The following is an 18,717-nucleotide window of genomic DNA, read 5'->3' as shown; positions in this document are numbered from 1 at the left end:
CCTCCAGATGTGAGCCCTTCTAGTTAGAAAAAGGGTCCCGACCCGGAAATAATGCATGACCTGCTGAGTTACTCCAGCACTTTCTGTCCTTTTCTGTAAACCAGCATCTACAGTTCCTTGTTTCTACATCAAAACCTAAATGGATTTCAACTTGACTGACTCTGGTAACCAGTATCTTAAAACCACATACAAAACAATCTCATACGAGTGAAAAAAGACAGCAGAACCTTTAATAAGAACTTACAATTCAAAGAAATCATTATCAAGAAGCATTATTCAAAACGCAGATACACTTGCATAGGCATGTAAAAATGACACAAAGCGGGACAGGCAGCATCTCTGTAGAACAACAACAGGTGACACTTTGTTTTGGGATCCTTCTACAACATGGATAGGATACGTTTCAGGTCGGGACCCTTCTTCAGATGTGTATATGTGTGTTTGTACAACTGTGCAGCAATTCCAAAAGGTATCTCAGGCAATGAATTAACTTAAAATATCAGTTGTAGGAAGAACATTTAAACAAATAAGCAAAGAATTGACAACTGCAGAAGCTGGAAATAATAGATCAGGCAGCATCTGCCACGAATAAAAAACAGTTAACCTTTCGAGCAGACCAGTTAAAACATAACCTGCCTTCTGCCGCCATAGCTGCTGCAAGTTCTAGAAACTTGCTGCATCTTTGCAATCTCCAGCAACTTCTGTAAAAATACAAAATAAATGAGAAGTACATTTCTGTGCACATCAGACTTAGTGTAGATAAGCTAACAAGTGCAGCAGTACAAATAAGGATCAGCCCACTGAAATGTTCTCTTGAAGTCAAGACTTCACAGGATGATGCAGGGTTTGTAGTAAAGCTCATAGCCATGAGGCATTTGTGTCAGCACTGGGAAATGTACAGCAACAAAGACAGATACATGGGTCAAAAGCTAATTGCCATTTGCAGACTACGTAGGCTATGGAATAGCCAAGGTAACAGAGCAAGAAATATTGACACTGATAGTCTACAAAGATAAATAGAAATGAGCAGCCCCTCCTCTGAAAGACAGTACATGGGGGAAGATAAAAGGAAACACTGGCTTGCTTTCAAAACATCTCTGCAGGTTTGCGGAACTAAGTGGTAAATATATGGAATGTGGTTAGGAATAACAGGTCTTCAGGACATAAACGATCTAGAGACACAAATAACAAAAGCCAAAGCCACTTAGAAATGACAAGGCATCTCCAAGGTACATTATAATCACAAAGGGGATGTGACATTAGAAGTGGCTGATCTGATCAGAATGCATGTATAGACTGCATCCTTAGGTGAATGGGACTTTCTTTTCAGAAGGTGACAATGAAATATCACTATTTTACCCAACTATAGACTCATGCAATTGAATCTTTCCACAACACTGTCTTTGAACAGAGCAAAATCTTTTTTTAAAGAAATCTCTTTGAAACAGTGCAGAAAAAAACCCTTACTTTAATTTCCTACTTGAAGTACCGTAAAAAATAATGTCATCAACTTTCCCACACGTATGATCATTTGTCAAAGGAAACAGATTATGTATGAGTGTGAGGTGACTGGGCGGTGTGCAGTTACAGTTACTCTTATACTACTTGCAAAGCTTACTTCTAAATAAATATTTCAATCATGTTCCAGAAATTGCCAAAGGAAAATTCATCAGGGTGGTATTAAATCCACACACCAGAATGCCATTTCCATCCTGAATGATAGTGCACAATTCTACGGATAATCAATTTCTCAGTAGCTGCTCTTAAAAAGAAAATAAACTGTTGAGATAAAATAAAGCACATTTAAATAATGACATAAAATGTTGGAGTAACTCAGCGGCTCAGGCAGCATTTCTGTAGAACATGGATAGGCAATGTTTTGGGTCAGGACCTCCTTCAGACTGGTCAGGTATGTAAATAATCACTCCAGCACTTTGTGCTTTCTAAAAAAAAAACAGCATCTGTAGTTTCTTGTGCCCACATTTAAATAATATTTAAAAAATGACAGAATAGATTTAAAATTCAATCAAGTGTGTATATGGGCCATTGGTGTCGATTTGCAACACTTGTCGACTTCCGTATGTTCCATGTTTGACCACAACTCCAACTTCAGCACATTTACTGTTCGAGGCCAATTCTTTTTCGCAGTGAGCTACAAACTGTGCAAAAAGCTCTTTGCCATCCTCCTTTCCAATATTGTCATGGTATTGCATGGCCCGTCCCTTGAGTTTACCACCCAAAGTAGCCTGAGGTATGATGAGAACATTAGCCGGTAGATCCAGCACAGACACGTGATTACCTTCATTATCCTCACAGAGTCTCACATTCAGCAACGATTTAACTGCAGAAGGGAAAATATTGTAGGTAAAATCTAAACACTTTTCAGTTTGATTTCATCATACAAATAAACTGCTTAACTGTAAAATATTTAATGCAAACAATTTGAATTAGATCAAGGGTTAATTTTTGGGGGATTAACCAAATTTACTTGGAAAAATTATTTATTATTTCCAATTAAACTCTGTGTCAGCTTTAGACTTTAGAGATACATTGTGGAAACTGGCCCTTCGGCCCACTGAGTCCACGCCGATCAGTGATCACCCCCGTACACTAGCACTCAGTGGCGGACTGGCCAGGGTGTCAGCTTGCCCGATGGCAAGTGGGCCACTGATGAAGTGGGTCCCCTATATCATGTGGGCCCCTGATGAAGTGGGCCCCCTTTGTCTCCTGGCAACCAATATTTTTAGACCCAGTCCGCCACTGCTAGCACTAGCCACACCGTCACAGGGAGCAGGTACAAACTCCATACAGATAGTATCTGTAGCCAGGGTCTCTGGCGCTGCAAGGCACAACTCTACTGCTGCGCCACAGTGCTGCTATAAATAATATTTTGTAGATTTAACATTGCCACTGATATACAAGTACAGTTCATTCAGACCCCTTCACTTTTTCCACATCTTGTTACGTTACAGCCTTATTCTAAAATGGATTCAATTCATTTTTATCATCAATCTATACAATACCCAATAATAAAAAAGTGAAAACAGATGTAGAATTTTTTTCAAAGTAATTAAAAATAAATAACTGAAATATAACATTTGCATAAGTATTCAGACCCTTTACTCAGTACTTTGTTGAGGCAACTTTGGCAGCAATTATAGCCTCAAGTCTTCTTGGGCATGATGCTACAAGCTTGGCAAACCTGTATTTGGGTAATTTCACCCATTCGTCTCTACAGATCCTCTCAAGCTCTGTCAGGTTGGATGGGGAGCGTCGATGCACAGCTGTTTTCAGGTCCCTTCAGAGATATTCAATCGGGTTCATCTGGGCTCTGGCTGGGCCACTCAAGGACATTCAGACTTGTCACAAAACCACTCCTGCGTTGTCTTGGCTGTTTGCTTAGGGTCGTTGGCCTGTTGAAAGGTGAACTTCTGCCCCAGTCTGAGATCCTGAACGCTCTGGAGCAGGTTTTCATCAAGGATCTCTCTGTACTTTGCACCATTCATCGATCCTGACTAGTCTCCCAGTTCCTGCCGCTGAAAAACATCTCACACCATGATGCTGCCACAACCATGCTTCACCGTAGGTATGGTATTTGCCAGATGATGAACTGTGCCTGGTTTCCTCCAGACGTGACACTTGGCATTCAGGCCAAATAGTTCAATCTTGGTTTCATCAGACCAGAGAATCTTGTTTAGGTGCCTTTTGGCAAACTCCAAGTGGGCTGTCATGTGCCTTTTACTGAGGAGTGGCTTCCGTCTGGCCACTAACATAAAGGCCTGATTGGTGGAGTGCTACAGATGTAGTTGCCTTCTGGAAGTTTCTCCCATCTCCACAGAGGAACTCTGGAGCTCTGTCAGACTGACCATCAGGTTCTTGGTCACCTCCTACTCCCCCGATTGCTCAGTTTGGACGGGCGGTCAGCTCGATGAAGAGTCCTGGAAGTTTCAAAGTTCTTCCATTTAAGAATGACGGAGGCCACTGTGCTCTTCGGGACCTGCAATGCTGCAGAAATTGTTTTATACCCTTCCCCAGATTTGTGCCTCGACAAAATCCTGTCTTGGGAGGTCTAAGGACAATTCCTTTGTCTTCATGGCTTGGTTTTTACTCTGATGTGCACTGTCAACTGCGGGACCTTATGTAGACAGGTGTGTGCCTTTCCAAATTATGAACAATCAATTTAATTTACCACTTGTGGACTGCAATCAAGTTGTAGAAGCATCTTAAAGATAATCAATGTACCGAAGCTCAATTTTGAGAGTCATAGCAAAGGGTCTGAATACTTATGTAAATGTGATATTTCAGTTATTTCTTTTAAATGAATGTCTAAACACCCGTTTTCACTTTTATATTATGAGGTATTGTGTGTAGATTGATGATAAAAAAAAAAGAATTTAATTCATTTTAGAATAAGGCTGTAACGAAACAAAATGGACTACTGACCATTTGTACTTGTTTGTGGAATATGTTGGTCAGCAGTATGATGGCAAGGACTGGTAGATGACAGGACACTGCCAGACATAAATTTATGGTTATTCCGAAAATATGAGCAGGTAAATTAAAACTTTGGTAGCAATTAAGACCCATTATTCTAAAAACGTGTAAATCAAGCATGAGTAAAAAGCGAGGTGCCTGTATAAACTTTCCTGAAAGTGGTATCGCAGCTGGATAGGGTGGTGAAGAAGACTATGAGCACACTGGTCTTCATCAATCAGGGAACAGAGTAGAGAAGGTTACACAAAAAAGCTGGAGAAACTCAGCGGGTGCAGCAGCATCTATGGAGCGAAGGAAATAGGCAACGTTTCGGGCCGAAACCCTTCTTCAGAAGGGTCTGAAGAAGGGTTTCGGCCCGAAACGTTGCCTATTTCCTTCGCTCCATAGATGCTGCTGCACCTGCTGAGTTTCTCCAGCTTTTTTGTGTAACCTTCGATTCTCCAGCATCTGCTGTTCCCTCTGAAACAGAGTAGAGAAGTTAGGACATTACGTTTCTGTTGTGCAGACATTGGTGAGATTCCACTTGGAATAGTGTGTTTGATTTTGGTTCAATTTCTGCTCTAGGAAATTTGCCTTTCAACTGGAAAGAGTGCAGAGATAATTCCATGAGCATTTGTCTGGAGTTCAGGACCTGAGCTATTGGGAGAGCTTGGGCAACTAGAAATATATTATTTTCGGCACAGGAGGCTTAAAGGTGATCTTTTCTAGGTAAGTAAAATCATGAGGGGAATTAATAGGGAGAAAGCACACATTTTTTCCCCCCAGAGTACCTGAGGGGCAACGTGGGTATACGTTACAAACTGCCAGAGGAAATAGTTGAGTGAGGTACGATAACATTTAAAAGACATTTGGGCAGCTACATGGATATGAAAGTTTTAGAGAGACATGGGCCTAACCTGGGCTGGTGGGACTATTATTATTGCAAATGTACCCAACTTATTCAAAGCTGCAAATATGTATCATTAATATACCGTGTACTCACACATTTTGGGGATTAGGTCTACGGTTGCACCTTTAAAAAAACAAACGTAGATCAACGTCCCCCTTTCTATCTGTAAAATAGGGAAATAACTATTCAAAATATGATATAAATTCTTCCTTCACAAATGAACTTCAAATGAAAGATGAAATACGGGTTATAACCGACGGCCCAGAGGAGGGAGAATATTCCGACACGATGCCTCATTTCCCACTCCACGAGAAATCAAGAGCAACAGTACGCCCAGCTGTAAGGAAAGGCAATCCCAGCCATCAACGCCAAGAACCTGAACGTATTCAGCCGCTGTGCCTTCTTCTGCCGGCTTCACCTGCAGCCGAGCCGAAAGACATTGCTGCAACACCACACGAGCCGCCATTGAAGTCAAAGGGTAAGGGCCAAAGATAGGGCTACAAATGCAACTTCCTCCGGAAACAGGAGATGTAGCAAAACCAAAGATACTAGAGGAGCGAAACCAAATCTCACCGGGATTTGGGGATTTCTAGCAAAGATACTACTAGTATCTTTGATTTCTAGATCTCCGCGTTCTCAAAGCTTGCCTGCCTTGGAATCGGACATATTCAATTACATGACGTGCTTTAGAAAGCTCTCCTACACAGACTGCAAAGTTAAGAAATCTTGTTTTTCACCTCCATCGTATGTTCACTGTGGACGAATCAGGGAACTAAGAAGTCAATTAGAAACAAGGAACTGCAGCTGTCGGTTTATAAAAAAAAGACACAAAGCGCTGGATCAGCGGGTAAGCAGCATCCAGGGGAAATATGAAGCCAAGCTATGTAAAATTCAACCCAATCCCAGAAAATACGGTTATGATGCATAAGGCAGATTCAAATGACATTTTGAATAAAAGCCATATTTGTTTTCGTTTATTGATGGCATGCGTACCGAGATACCGTGAAAAGCTTTTGTTTGCGTGCTATTCTGTTAAAGGAGACTATGAATGAACGGTTCACGGTGCAGATGAAGACTAGATACATTTAGTACAAGATAGAACACTGCAGTCCGATAAAATCCGATTAAAGATAGGTCAAAGGTCTCCTTAATAGCTTTTGGGCTAATAATTTTATGTGGTCATTATAATTAACTCGGATCTTACAAAATAAGATGGGTTTTTTAAAGTAATATTTCATCAACCTCATGTACTTCAAGCCTTTATTTTGCACTTGTTAAATCATGTTTGAAATTTATTGAAAAGCAGACTTAGTAATGACTTGGTCCACACTATATGGGGTGTTGACCTGAAAGAGGACAATGAGTCAAGAATGGTATTGTTGCAAGTCCCAAACCGAAACAATGAATTTCTTTCTTGCAGCAACACAACAATATGTTTAAATAGTACTCAGCAGACACTAATTATATTGATTCACTAATCAATTGAAGGTTTTGGATAGAAACATTGGGGGTATTTTTACCCCAAGATGCCATCTGTAAATGCCCCACATCTCTGAAGCACAAAGGTAGACAGCAAACATAAATGTTGTGGCAGATGTGCGGCCTTGACCTTCAAAAGCCCTTTTCACAACTCAACTAAAAACCCTGAAGCTTCAGCTGAAGCTCATTACTTCAGCCACAACCTTCAAATATCCTTATCCACGATCCAAAGGAAGAGAAACTGATCCCCCAACATTACCACAACACCAGCAGGAGGAGGGAGTGGCAGGGGAGGGATGTGAATCTCTGGCAAGAAATGAGCAAGGAAGGCCAACTCCAGCAAGGTTTTTCCATTGATAAAATAGTTGGAACACAACCCTGTCATTATCAAGATGTAATTTTGTCGGAGGGAGCAACACAACAGATCAACAACTCTCATTCAAGTTGCGACACCTGCTCTATTTTATTATAATTCAAGTGACAGATCAAGATGTCTGCATCATACATTCCACAACAGGCACCCACCACTGCTGGGCTGACCACTGCCCAATATATTTATTATCTCTACTTAAAGCATAAATGAAAGTCTTGTATCAGGAAGGTCAATGTCAAAGCTCTTTACAGTCCACAAGGTTGGACTCTTCTCATCACCTAACAATTTGTCAATTTCCAACCGAAAGATGCTGTAAAGTGACCAGTTTCCAGCTTTCCCCAAAGTCTCCTATAGTTGACATCCAAATCTGGTTTGATGAAAATGGACTGCAGATAGACAGGTTAATTAGAACTGTACAGCACAGGAATGAGCCCTTTGGCCCACAATGTGTGTGCCCAACATGATGCAAAGTTAAATTGATCTCAGGTGCCTGCACGTGATCCATATCCCTCTATTCCCTACATTTCTATGTGCCTATCTAAAAACCTCTTAAACACCACAATGGTATCTGCCTCTACCACCGCCCTTGGCAGTGTATTCCTGCCCCCCCCCCCCCCCCCCCAACCAATGTGTCAAAAAAAAAAACTTGCCCTGCAGATCTCCATTAAACTTTCCCCCTCTAACCGTACAGTTATGCCCTTCAGAGTTGGCCACTTCCACCGTGGAGAAAAAAGGTTCTGACTTTCTATCCTATCTACCCCTCAAATTAATTGCAAACATGAGGCCATTCTGGTTTGGAAGTTTAAGTTTCAAGGGGAAAGCACCAGTCAGAGATGCAGCAGAAAATAGAGCTTAAAATACAGATGGTGAAAGAGTGTAGGAGGCCAAGCAATATGTCAACAGCCATGACGTTGGGAGTTCTTCAGTAACACAAAAGCCATTTAGGGCTCCAACGTAATTACTAATAACTTTGTGTTATAAAATCCCTCAATACTGTGCATGAAATACAACATGTAAATACTGTAATATTTAAAATATATTTTCTACAAGTAAACTTTAGCTTTTCACTATTTATTACGTTTGGGGTATTGAATCTTCCTGAGGAGACTGAAGAAGGTCCATCTGTCTCCTCAGATCCTGGTGAACTTCTACCGCTGCACCATCGAGAGCATCCTTACCAACTGCATCACGGTATGGTATGGCAACTGCTCTGTCTCCGACCGGAAGGCATTGCAGAGGGTGGTGAAAATTGCCCAACGCATCACCGGTTCCACGCTCCCCTCCATTGAGTCTGTCCAAAGCAAGCGCTGTCTGCGGAGGGCGCTCAGTATTGCCAAGGACTGCTCTCACCCCAACCATGGACTGTTTACCCTCCTACCATCCGGGAGGCGCTACAGGTCTCTCCGTTGCCGAACCAGCAGGTCGAGGAACAGCTTCTTTCCGGCGGCTGTCACTCTACTCAACAACGTACCTCGGTGACTGCCAATCACACCACCCCCCCCCCCCCCCCCCCCCCCCCGGACACTTATTATTATTATTTATTTATTCAAATCGTTTGCTATGTCGCTCTTCAAGGGAGATGTTAAATGCATTTCGTTGTCTCTGTACTGTACACTGACAATGACAATTAAATTGAATCTGAATCTGAAATGCAGCTTTTTTTTATTGGTGAAGATATTTATGGCTTCAATAAATGCTGGAGATAAATTTACAAAATGGCATTGAAATTTGATCTATCGTGGACAAAAGATCTTATATCATCTTATATTTTGGTCTTTATCCACATGTTTGGTCATATCAAAGCAAGAATGTTCAGTCTCACCATCCTTAGTGAAGTCCTAAGATTCTGTAAATCAAGTGCAACAACAAAATAATTGCATGATTATTTCCTGAAGACTTACTGGAGTCCAACAATTTAAATGTTTTTCACTAATATTGTTACAGCACTGTAGAGCCAATTAGAAACAAGTTGGTGTCTACAGAGAGGCTTGCCAATATAGTGATAATTTGTAAGAAACTGTGTTAATATTGCACATAGACAAGCCTAAAGGAATGCTGAAACAAGGAGCTATATGCTGGTTAACAAAAAAGAGAGTAGCACGAATGAGAGGGGGAGCAGTGAGAGAGGGTATCGGAGAACTTATTCAAAGTAAGCATACCCCGATGAGATTTCACAATGCAGCAGTCAAAATGTAGAAACAAGGAATTGCAGATGCTGATTTATAAAATAAAGACATAAAGTGCTGGAGTAATTCAGCAGGTCAGGCATTATCTCTGGAGAACAAGGATAGATGATGCATCAGGTCGGGACCTTTTGTGTCCTTTAAAAATAATGTTTCTTATATAACCTTAGTCATTTGATTATTATTGTTAAAGAGCAACACATCAATACATTGTTTAAACAACTACCACAGTTGATGACTTTCAGATAGACATGTAGATAACCAGAAGCAAAACATTAATTACATCTGCAAAAGCACAGTACGAGGATATGATTTTCAAAACTAGAGTATTATAACAAGGGACGGTTGACAAAACAAATTATTGGTAAAATAAAATTGGCAGAACAAACGATTGAGCACTGGAAAGATGGAAACATCTGAACAACAATCACTGGATGTTGATGGAAAAGTACGAAACTGATCATACAGAAGTCTAAATTCAGCACAGCTCAGTCACAAAAAAAGGGACAAAAACTAACAATTTAAACATGTGCTTTTGAGTGAAGAGATAAGATAACTTATAAGTGCAGCTGCAAGGGCTGCTGCCTCATATCGCCAGAGACCTGTGTGCCGCTTGTGTGGAGTTTGCTATTTTCACCTGTTGCCAATTCTTTACTCATGAGCAATGTGGAGGCTTGGTTGCTAAGTATATTCAAGGAATCCAGGGAAAGCGTGATTAAATGGTACCAACCTCAAAGATCAAATAATCTTACTGAATGACTGAGGGGGTAAATGGCCTGTATCTACTTCCATTTCATTTCTTACATCCTCCAGTCAAAGCAGGAAGAAGCTATTGCCATTCGGCAGTCTACAATAATAGTAGTCTTCTCTTAAGACAATAAGGACAGCTTCAATTCCTGAATTTGTACTTTGGATGTGTTAGTAAGGTATCAACATTTAAAATTCCTTTTGCTTAAGGAAAAACGCTGAAGGAATCCAGCGAATCAGGCAGCATCTGTAGAGAGAAATGGTTGATACTTCGGGTCGAGACCATGCTTTCACGACAGAGTGTAAAGGTGAGATAGCGGGTATGGAGGCGAGTGGCAGGGACGAGGCAGTGTTTGGAAGGGGATATGTTGCACCAGGCGAGGAGGGGTGGTGCGGGTGATGGGCAGATGGAGCTGGGTATGGGAGGAGTTGGGAGACAGCCAGTGAGTGATAGGTGGAAAACGATGAGGGAAGAAGCAGGAGATGCAGCCAGGTGGGTGGAGGGGAGGGTCAAGGTAAAGACATAAAGAAAATAGTTGGGAAAGACGGGTTATTTTTTGAAAAAACTCTGCAAATCTTTCTAAATAGTAATTGCAAGGAATTGGAATCAGTCCAAGTAAAACAAATGTTTTCTCTGCTCCAGAGCGAAACTAAAGAAGTCAGAATAAATTAGATCCAAGAAAGATACAATTGGAGGAACCCCAATAACACACAAAGGAACATTTTACTATTGACAAATAACAGTAAGTCGTAATATTTGGAAATAGTCTTTGTACTTCTCCATTCTGACAATACCTGCATGAAAAATACTACATAAATCATTCTCTTTGTTTCTTCTAAGGTAAACCAAGGTAAAGTTCCAAAAAAAAATTCCTTCCTTCATTTGTTGCTGTTTATTCCTTTTCATAACCTCTAAATTTCGAAAATGGATGGAGATCACACTGTAAAACATTTTCACATTCATATTTTATTTTACTTAAGTAACAGTCAATTCTACAATATAAAATTATAAAAATACTTCAAGATGAAAGAGAATTGATTCTTTTCCCATTGGAAAGAAATCTATTTACAATTTATGGATAAATCATCCAATTAAATTGTTTTAAAACACAAATACATTATGAACCCAACACATTCAAAGGGACATTAATTCACCAAACTGCAACTGGTTACAGTCAGAATCATACTCCAGATCGTATCCATTTAATTTTTATCTTAAGTGGATGCAACGGTAGCTGCGTTTCCACTAAAAATAGACATTCTTTAATGGCAAAAGGTTTATCATCCATTTCCATGGTTAAAGATATTGAACAGATCTTTCTTCATTTTACATTTTCTGTGATTTAGCAGTACTTCTGGGTTTAAAAAAACGCCAACTAAATATACCAAATATCTTGAAATTATAGTAACTAAAAGTAGTGTCATACAACTTCAAATCAAATCTTTAACATGTGTACTTTTCAGGAACTACCAGTATAAAACATTTTTAACATTTGTGTCTACCAAGACAAAGCACACAATGATAATCAAGAATCAGTGTATAAGAAGAAACACTGTAATTTCACCCAATGCCAATAACCAGTTACCACACCATCTTTCAGTTTAATCATATTCAACACCTTAATCTAACTACATTAATGGTGAGTTAAAAAGATAATTAGCATTTGATGTAACTCATGATTAACTGAGCCAGTTACAATGCCCAAATGCAAAATCACCATCCGCCAATTACATTTAAAGGCTCGTAGAATTCCATTTACAAAACATTTTAATTTGGATAAAACAGTTTAGATGCAAATACTCAAAACAGAACTAAGGAACAACTGACAAGTAATGCATGTGTGTGTCCAATGTGCACTCCAAACAAATGTATTTGTTTTTATTTGGATAAATTATTTAAATTGTTACCCCAAAATAACTGGGAGTTATTAAACTTTTGCTTAAAGCAACATTAGCTACATTTAATTTCAGAATGATCAATATAGAAATACACGCAACACAAATAACATACACATCTTTTGTGACTGCTGTAAGGTTAGAATTAATTAATCAAGTTCTTACATCATATAAAACATCACCCAATAAAAACTGCCTTCAATGTTAAAAAAATCACATTTTTATAAAATAGAATTGAATATTTAATGCCCTGGTACAGAAGATTGGCTTCTCCATTAAGTTAATGAACATTATCATTGGAGCACATGCTCGTCGAGACAGAAAAATGGAAGGATCGTCTTAAGGCCACATAAGCCTTACTGGAATGACAATAACAACAAACAAAAAAAATCAGACAATGTTTGTAGACACATGAAGAAAGATTCACCCAATCACTCAGTTCATGGTATCAGGAATAGGTTTTGCCAAGGAACCATGTCTCGACATGGAACGCAGGCCGTATTTAAAAATTGTAAGGTTTCCTTGTACTGAGGCATTGGCAAGTGGATTTATGCTAAGATAATTATTACGAGAAACTAACAGAATAAAAGACCTGAAATGCTACACAATTCAACTCTATTAGTGCTTTGAAATAAAAGGGAGAAAGAGGACAGGACAGCAGTGGACGATGCAAAAATGTTTAATTTCATAATGTTTAGAATGATTACTCTGGATCATTTTGATATCCACTGTGCTGTCCCTCACCTAACACGATTTAAAAAAATAATGTACCTATTCAAGTCCTATTCAAACACATAAAATAAAACTCTTGTGCTAACTGCCTGCTACAATAATTTTCTTCTGACATCATGATGGTTGAAAAGTTGAATTTTGCACTAAACATACACCCCTGAAAAATATAGTTTAAAGTTGAGTTATTTCTCCAAACAAACTTGTTGGGAACATTCAACAAGCAAATTTCTGAGCAATTAAAAAATATTTTGGTTGTGAACCTGTATTCAGTCATGTTGGAAAACATATTGTATAAAATAAAAATGTGCTACAAAGATACAACTTTGTTTGAAAGAAAGTTGAACAGTGGCCTAAAATACTTTTCTTTCCGTTATTTCACCTTCAGTAGCTGTAGATGTGGAAGGAAAGTCAGCCATATTATGGCCCATCATTTGTCCCAACATAAAGAGAACACGAGCTTCATGTTCTCTATCACTTTGTCTCATCCTTTCCTCCATTTCCATACGGAGCTGCTCAAGACGAGCAAACCGTTCCTCTGATGCCTCCATGTAACGGAGAAATTTTTCATCGGCAGCTTCGCTGTAGCGGATGAACTTCTCCATCATGCCGTCCATTATGTCCTCCAGTGAGTGCTTCTTTGCTTTCTTCGGCTGAGGTGTGAATGGTAGAGATGAATGCATTCGCCGGATACGGGGTGCTGAGGAAATAAAAATACACATGTTTGAGATGTGCCTCACCAGAGCAAAAAGCACTGTGGTAAACAGAAAAAAACATTTTTGAACAAAGGAAATTACAATATTCCAGGGTATGATAATAGCAATTGGATGAATGGAGGACACATTCATCAAATATTATCTAGTTTTATCCATAATGCTGTGGGAATTAACTATTGAATCAACATTTTGATGCTAAAGTCAAAATTAAGTCTGTCCGTTTATTTGAATTAGAAAAGACACAAGGTGCTGATGTCACTCAGCAGATCAGGCAGTATCACTGAAGGACATGGATAGGCAACATTGCAGGTTGGGACCTTTCTTCAGACTGACTATAGCAGAGGGGAATAAGCTGGTAGAAAGGTGGGTTGGGACAAAGCTAAGCAAGTGATAGGTGGATACAGGTGAGGGGGGTTTGATTTACAGATGGATGGACAATGAAAAAATTATGACAAAAGATGATGGCTTTGAGATGAAAGGCCAGGCATGAAATGTGGTCAGAGGAAGACATAAAGGTGGAAGAGGACGGGGTCGCCTGGGGTTAACAGGAGGAGAGAGGTGGCTGCTAGAGTGCCTGGATGGATGCGAGTTGTTCGTTGTCATGCACACTTGTCATCGGCCCGCCAGGTAACGTAGACATTGAGGGTAGGAGAGGGCATTTTTGCACGAGGTAGGGTGGGAGGAGATGTGATCCAGATCACTGTGGAAGCCTGTGGGTTTATAGTAGACATTAGATTATCCACAGTGATGGAGACAGAGAGATTGAGAAAGGGGAGGGAACTATCAGAGAAGGACCAAGTGAACGTTAGTGGTAAAGTTGATGAAATTAATGAGTTCTGCATGGGTGCAGGAGGCAGCTGTGATGCAGTCGGCAGTGCAGCTGAGAAACAGTTGAGAGGGGGATGGTGCCAATGTACGTTGAGAACAAGGACCGTTCGATGTAACCAACAAAAAGGCAGGCACAGCTGGGACCCACGCAAGTGTCCACTGCTATACCTTTAACCTGAAGAAAGTGGGAGAAGTTGAAATAGTTGTTGAGAGTGAGGCAAGTTCTAACAGAGGGGAACCAAATGTATTTTTCAACTTTACTTAAGACTATTTAAGCAGTTCTTACACGCTTTCGCCAAGGGGGGGCTTACTACAACATGCTTTGATTATCAGAGACTTATAAAACCAGTTTGAAAGCCACAAAAGGAGCAAGCTGTCAAAAAGCCATGAGGGCGTTCTGAAAGCATGATGCAATATTTGCCACTCAAGGATTCGTCACTGCCCGAGCCTGCCATGCTTCGCGGCATGGTTGCAGAGTTCAAGCCTGCAGGTCAATCCATCCCAGAAAACCACAAAAGGCAAGTAGGGTCATGCAAACATCGCAGGGGAGGAAGCCTGATCAAGCATGAACTGGCACATTACAAGGAAGACAAAAGGACCGTCTCAGAAAAGCATTGCCCGTTCTCAAATCAGAGAATGGAATATCACAAAAGGGGGCCACGGGCTCATTTCAGTTGTACCAGCTCTGAGAGCATTCCACAACACTCTTGACTTGCGCCTTGCAGATGATGCAAAGGCTCATCACAGAATTCAGTTTTGTGAGGAATTAACAATGACACACAGTATAATCATCAGTGAGCCCACTAATTTCTGAATTATGAAGTTCTTTGAGAATAACTGATTTGATATCAAGAGCAGTTTCTTAGCTCATCGTAAAATTCTGCTTTCTTGATTGATTTTATTAGCAATAATAACAAATGCAGGTGAGCATACTGGCCTCATTCAAAATCATGAAATTGTAATTCTACATATTCCTCTATAAACACACTGGTTGCAGTTAACAGGACAAACATAAAATCAATACACATAAGCACCTTTATATTCACTGGTCAAACATACACCAAAAAAATAGAAGTGATATATCTCAAATAAAATATTATCAAAACCCCATCACAAATGTCAATTTGCGGGTAGAATCAAGATGGTTAAGAAGGTCTTGGAGATTAAAAATACTATTGTCACTAATTTTTCCCAAACACACAAGCGGCAATATGATGATGGGCCTTCATGTTTCTGACATAGTGCAAATATATTGTGTAATCTAGCAAGTCTTGTTAAACAAATTAACTTTTTGTTTTTTTTCCACCTCATTTGTGTTGTTAGTATCTTTATATAGTGGACTGTTACGCACAAGAGTACCAGCTGAAACTACCAATACCAACTGCCAATACTGAATAAAAAATTAACCAGGATCTTCAATTGTTTCGGACGAAGATAAAATGGGAAAAAACCAGATCAATTTCTTAAGACATGGACACCCTTCACTGAATTTTTACAACAATAGTATGGTGAAACACAAATTTAAATCCGATGCTATGTTGGGTGAGGCGGGGGGGGGGGGGGGGGGTCAAGGTATATCTCCATTTTATCTTATTCCTCTATCTTTCTACTTCACTGCTTTGGTGGTTTAGGGGACTTTTTCATGTTCTTTTCTACTCTATCCTTTCACTTTTTCCTTTCTTCTTTTCTTGCTTTCTCTTTCCTTTTTTTCATTTTCACAATTTAGGTTATAAGGTTAAAAATGACGCTGTTCAATGATTGTATAATTCTAGATGCCAAACGTTTTATCTTTGCACAATTGCTTCTAATAAAATATAAACAAATAAATAAATAAATAAATAAATAAGAAAGATAAAACGGGTTGCTTGAGAAAACAACACGTATTTATCCAATACTGGTACATAATGGCATTAGACTAGCACATATCTGTGTGTACCCAATCTATAAATAGCCTAATATTGCAAACTCCCAGAATAAAGGCCAAGATAATTATTTTACTTTCTATTTGAAATTCTGAAAAATTGCAAACAGTAGCTATCTGATATAAAAACAGAAATTGCCAGGAACACTCAAACATTTGACCAATGAGTCTCAAATCTAAAATGCTAACTCTAATGTTTCTACATATGTTGCCTGACCTACTGAGTATTTTCAGCTTTTTCTGTTCCAAAATAAAATGTCCATAGAGGGAAGATTATTCAACAAACTGAATATATGAATCTCATGGCTCCAATTGTGACACATTGTAACACATTAATTTTACAATGATTGCAATGAGCTTTGGTAATACCAGCCCGAATCCTAATCCATATATTGATAATGGAATAATCACATTTAAAATTCATGTTTATTAAGTTAAAACAAACGGAATCAAACAGCAAGTTAAAGGAACATTCAAGCTTATTTACCTCAGTCAGATTATCCTTTCAGCTAAAAGGGCACAATTGGAGCAACTCAGCAAGTTGCTCGAGTAACTTCAAGGGTCCTGACCTCAAATGACACAACGTTGTCCGAGATGCTGCCTGACACGCTGAGTTACTCCTACACTTTGTGTCATTTTGTGTAAACCAGCACCTGCACGTCGAGTCCGAAGAAGGGTCTCGACTCGAAACGTCACCAATTCCCTTTCTCCAGAGATGCTGCCTGACCCGCTGAGTAACTCCAATATCTTGTGTCCCTGGTTCTATATTTATCCTCTCAGCGGTCTTCTTATTGGGCTCAAATGACCGAGATTCAACCATTTTCAGAGCTCAAATCACTGATCCATTGGGAATACACCTCCGTTTTTTTTCTACAATTGCTCAAATGCTTGAATGTCTCCACTGGCAATCATTGGCTGGGATGTGTGATGATTGTTACATCTATTGGTTTCACAAAGTACTATGTAAACAATGAAACTGTCCGCAGCAAATCATAAACATCCAGTAGCGGGAACATTTATACTGAGATGCCACACAATGGCAATCGCAATCAAAAGAATGAATCTAACCACAAAACTTGACGTCCAGCAGCATCACCAACATCACGAAATTCGTTATATTAATGAGAATGTTGGACCGCCACTGAAATAATACAGCCACAAATACACCACTTCGCTCGGCAAAATCTTTTCAGTATTAACAAGGCCGAAGTCAAGACTATATTACAACACTCTTCATTACATTTTCATTTGTTAAATCTCACAAAATGTAAAACGAAACGCTGGAGTAACTCGGAGGGTCAGGCAGCATCTCTGGAGAAAATGGATGGGTGACGTTTCGATGTTTCAAAACACTAAGAAACATTCATTTAAAGGACACGAGCCGAAATGTCACCTATCCCATTTCTCCAGAGATGCTGCCTATCCCACGGAGTTACTCCAGCGTTTATGTCTATCAATTCTAAACGAATTGGTCGAGATTACATGATGTTCTGGGGAGATAAACTTGCGTTTCACTGGGAACATAATTTCCCCTTGCCCGTATAAAAGTTTCATTTAGTTACCAAGTTACAACATATCCAACAGCTGGGAACAGGGCATTCCTGTAATTCCCATTGACTTTCAGCGTCCGTTATGAACTCACGTTAACTTTTTGCTGAAAGATATAGTAAATCAAACTTCTTACTGCAGAAAGCACTGGTCGAGGGCTGAGGCTCAAATTGCCTGTTGCTGCTCTCTGCCCTCGGGTGCTCGGGCTCCTCGGAGGAACAATGACCATTGCGACATTCAACTCTTTGACTCGACTCGGAGTGGGGGCTGCTCTGTTCCTCTTTGATATCCTGCGGGTCATCGGGCGTCGCCATCGCGTCCGTGGCGACCGCTCGGTCGTTGGCGACCCGGGAGCCGAGCACCGCGTCGAGCTGTTCGTAGAAGCGGCAGATCTTCCTGCCGCTGGCGCTGCAACCGCGCCTGATGCTGTCCTTGGCCAGCGTGTATTTCCTCTTCAGCCCCTTGATGCGGATGCGGCACTGCTCTGGCGTGCGGATGTAACCCTGGTCCAGCAGCTGCGACGAGATGAACTTAAAGACGTGGCTGTTCCTCAGCTGCTCGTCCAGGGCCGTCTGCACGTTGTCCTCGCTCCACACGGCGATCAGCGCCAGGGTCTCGGCGTCCGACCACAGGGCGCCGCGCTCTGACCTCGCCTCGGACATCATTGGGAGCCTGGCGCCCGGCGACCCCTCACGGCCCCGGCCCCGCTTCCCTCAGCAGCGGTCCCAGAGCGGGACGGGGGCCGGCCCCGACTCAAAGACAAGGAGCGAGACAACGCAAGCGGCTCTGCCCCATCCCATTCCCCCGCCGACAGACCGACCACCCGCCCAGCCCGACCCGACCCGACCCGACCCGCGGCTCCAAACCAGCGCTTCACGCCAAAGGCCCCCTTCAAATTTGCCCCCTCTGAGATC

At 40.7% G+C, this 18,717-nt stretch overlaps 2 protein-coding genes across 2 annotated transcripts; both read right to left on the bottom strand.

Annotated features, from left to right (window-relative positions):
• Positions 1 to 205: 205 nt before the first annotated feature.
• dtd2 (D-aminoacyl-tRNA deacylase 2) lies at positions 206 to 5,991 on the bottom strand. The gene is made up of 3 exons (XM_055640651.1): positions 5,760 to 5,991; positions 5,477 to 5,546; positions 206 to 2,341 (listed from the first exon to the last, which is right to left on the bottom strand). Exons 1-3 carry the CDS (start codon positions 5,847 to 5,849, stop codon positions 2,016 to 2,018), a joined length of 486 nt encoding a protein of 161 aa, XP_055496626.1. The 5' UTR covers positions 5,850 to 5,991; the 3' UTR covers positions 206 to 2,015.
• A 5,122-nt stretch (positions 5,992 to 11,113) lies between these two features.
• LOC129700293 (zinc finger and SCAN domain-containing protein 29-like) lies at positions 11,114 to 18,625 on the bottom strand. Its single transcript, XM_055640650.1, has 2 exons — positions 17,940 to 18,625; positions 11,114 to 13,490 (listed from the first exon to the last, which is right to left on the bottom strand). Exons 1-2 carry the CDS (start codon positions 18,466 to 18,468, stop codon positions 13,144 to 13,146), a joined length of 876 nt encoding a protein of 291 aa, XP_055496625.1. The 5' UTR covers positions 18,469 to 18,625; the 3' UTR covers positions 11,114 to 13,143.
• Positions 18,626 to 18,717: the final 92 nt, after the last annotated feature.

The sequence above is a fragment of the Leucoraja erinacea genome, chromosome 9 (genome assembly GCF_028641065.1).
Source record: "Leucoraja erinacea ecotype New England chromosome 9, Leri_hhj_1, whole genome shotgun sequence".
Taxonomy (NCBI): domain Eukaryota; kingdom Metazoa; phylum Chordata; class Chondrichthyes; order Rajiformes; family Rajidae; genus Leucoraja; species Leucoraja erinaceus.
Note: the sequence above shows the minus strand (reverse complement) of the source record. Positions and strands in the feature narration are given on the sequence as shown.

Excerpts from the sequence above, each read along its gene's own strand:
- dtd2 (XM_055640651.1), bottom strand. The coding sequence starts at position 5,849 with ATGGCGGCTCGTGTGGTGTTGCAGCAATGTCTTTCGGCTCGGCTGCAG. Across the intron at positions 5,547-5,759 it reads CAGCGGCTGAATACGTTCAG|ATAGAAAGGGGGACGTTGAT; the intron begins GTTCTTGGCGTT and ends CCTATTTTACAG. Across the intron at positions 2,342-5,476 it reads AGACCTAATCCCCAAAATGT|TTAAATCGTTGCTGAATGTG; the intron begins GTGAGTACACGG and ends TCCCTTCTGCAG.
- LOC129700293 (XM_055640650.1), bottom strand. The coding sequence starts at position 18,468 with ATGATGTCCGAGGCGAGGTCAGAGCGCGGCGCCCTGTGGTCGGACGCC. Across the intron at positions 13,491-17,939 it reads CTCGACCAGTGCTTTCTGCA|CACCCCGTATCCGGCGAATG; the intron begins GTAAGAAGTTTG and ends TTATTTCCTCAG.